Here is a 2,685-nt window from a genome sequence, read left to right as displayed (position 1 = left end):
AGTTTATGATAAACAACTTGTAGATAAATTGGCTTGTCAAGCCCTCTAGATTGCGTACTGGGAAGGCCAGCCAAAGAAAATTGCAATCTGTGGACTAATTTGTGTTTTTGGAGACCATTTTCTGTATTTGACAAATTAACTTGGCTAACCCCATTGGCTAAGATTTCTTGTCATAGTCAATTTATACTCTTAATTAGTTTCAACTTTCAAGGTCTACTGTAGGAAAACTCAACTCACATACATTTCTAACCGTAGGCGTCTGGATTCGTCCGTCAAATTTTCACAAAATCATTAACCGTAGGCATATATATGATGAAATCAGCTTGCACTTTACACAATTTTCGTTTAGAAAAGTCATTTCTTGACCTTAACTAAATGGGCAAAGTAATTTTCATTCGAGAAGACGTGAGATGACCGTCATGCATTGAGGCGTGAAGGCTTAGGTCGCTACTATCTTGTTCTATAAATAGTTGTAGAATTTATTGCTTCAATGCAACACACATATTCACTTTACATAGTCTCTTGAGAAGGCGGGAAGATTATTTCTATTATATGGCGATGAAGATGAGCAATCTAATAGTACTTGTAGGGGTGATTGTTGGCCTTTTAGCTGTTGTCACTGCAGTACCTGGAACAGCTACCTACTATACCCCTCCTTATGTTCGTGAGTATACATCCTTAGCTGAGTTCTAATTATTTTGTAAATTAATACGATGAAATGCTCTTTCAGTGTTGCATTTCTATGCCAGGCTTAATTTGGTTTACCACATATATAGTACTTATTGGAACCAGATTTTAGCTTGGCATTCCGGTATATAGTTTGTACGTAGGTGATAATGATCTTGACCGAAACCACTCCTAATTTAAGCACGTACTATGGACTACAGTGCAAAGTGATCTAGCACGAAAGCATGCTTCGCTACCCACTCCTTCGCCTATGGTAGTAATCTATGAAATAATAATTTGAGATCAACAGAAATTCCTACAATGGATGTATATATATGGTGGACACATGCTTAAGAGGGTTTTACACTGCCATTATGGTTATGGGTCTTAGCACTAGATACATTTCTATCTAGCTGCCACATTTACTGCTTTTATTAGCGTGCTCTAAGAACGTGAAATTCTAATATATTTAAAGTTTTTAGTTGATCTTTAATTTGCAATCAGTGTGATAATTCGTATTCAGAACGGCCAGTGTTAAGTACTATGTGTTCTGCAGCTTCATCGTGCTATGGCTTCCAAGACAATGGAGTCATGATTGCGGCAGCTAGCGATGCCATATGGAACAATAGGGCAGCTTGCGGTAGAAGGTACTCTGTAAGATGCACTGGTCGTACAAACCTAGGTGTACTACAACCTTGTAGACCTAGCAGTGTCACTGTGACGATTGTCGATTACTGCCCACCAGGGTGCAGAGGAACCATTGATCTATCTCAAGAAGCCTTTGCAATGATTGCTGATCCTAATGCTGGAAAAATACAAATCGAATATACCCAGTGAGTAAATTAATCAGGACTCATAGATTGTATCCTTTAATTTCCTGGTTGATAGAATTGCTTACATTCTAAATTCTACATTAGTCTGTTCTGTTGTTATGATTGGTATTTGGTACCAGTAAAGATCTCGAGCATGACCTTTTTTGGTTTTATGTGTGCAGGATCTAAATTCGCAAGTGTCTGGAGTTCAAAAGAGCTTCCCTGGTTGATTTCGATCAATAGATTAATACTGTACGTCCTCCAAAATAATGATGATTTGTTGAAATGTAGTATTATGGTTCTTTCAGTAAATAAGAAGCTTATATGAATGATCATTTATTCTGTGTACTGTGGAGCTAGCTACAAGCAGTTTTCAATCACTGATACATTACTATCTAATATGTCAGATGATGAATAAATGGAGCTTTATTTGTTAATTTCTAAAGGGTTAATTAGTATTGCCCCCACTAGATGAGCCAATTAGGATTTTTAACTTACTAGACGGGGAAATTAGAGTCTCCTCTAAGTATACTCAAAAAAAAATTAACTTGGGTTGACTGTATTTTTTTTTTTGTGTATTTGGAAAAATATTCTAATTTCCCTATATAGTGGGAGAAAAATCCTAATTGGCTCATCTAGTGGGGATAATGTTCGTTAACCATTTCACAATCCCTGAGATTGTTGCTTATAATATAACACAAGTTTAAATTTCTTGGAATTGATATGTTTTAAATTCTTGGAATTCCCAGTCCATTACCTATTTGGAGTTTTGATACAGAGAAAATGACCAAAAACTACGTTGAACTTTGTCCTTGGTTTTAAAACAGGCAACCCTACTTTTTTTTAACTCAAATAAACACTGTACCTTTAAAAAGTTTCAATTTAGGAAACCTTTCAATTAATTGGATGTCAAGCTTATGTTATTGAGTATACAAAATTTCATCAACTGATATCTCAACTGATATTGAAATTCCAACATCACGTGAGTTGTCTCCCCATTTCCTTTTTCTCTCTTTCTTCTCATTCTCTTCTCCAACTCCATTAATGGTGAAAACCACCCCCGATCTACATATTCAAATCTGTCTTCAAAATCACCTCAAACAATTAAAAGAAACAAATTAAACTTTGGGTATATATCAAAAACTAAAATTGTTGACTACATGATTGATAAACTTTTGGTACATATTCAAAAACTGAATAGTATTAT

General features: G+C 35.4%; 1 protein-coding gene across 1 annotated transcript; it reads left to right on the top strand.

Moving 5' to 3' along the window:
- The first annotated feature begins 477 nt into the window (after window positions 1-477).
- On the top strand, window positions 478-1,915 carry LOC147508554 (EG45-like domain containing protein). Its single transcript, XM_086601020.1, has 3 exons — window positions 478-664; window positions 1,223-1,499; window positions 1,661-1,915. The coding sequence occupies exons 1-3, from the start codon at window positions 553-555 to the stop codon at window positions 1,665-1,667; spliced, it is 396 nt and encodes a 131-aa protein (XP_086457146.1). The 5' UTR covers window positions 478-552; the 3' UTR covers window positions 1,668-1,915.
- The last annotated feature ends 770 nt before the right edge of the window (window positions 1,916-2,685 follow it).

This window comes from Coptis chinensis, chromosome 3 (assembly GCF_015680905.1).
Source record: "Coptis chinensis isolate HL-2020 chromosome 3, ASM1568090v1, whole genome shotgun sequence".
NCBI lineage: Eukaryota > Viridiplantae > Streptophyta > Magnoliopsida > Ranunculales > Ranunculaceae > Coptis > Coptis chinensis.
Note: the sequence above shows the minus strand (reverse complement) of the source record. Positions and strands in the feature narration are given on the sequence as shown.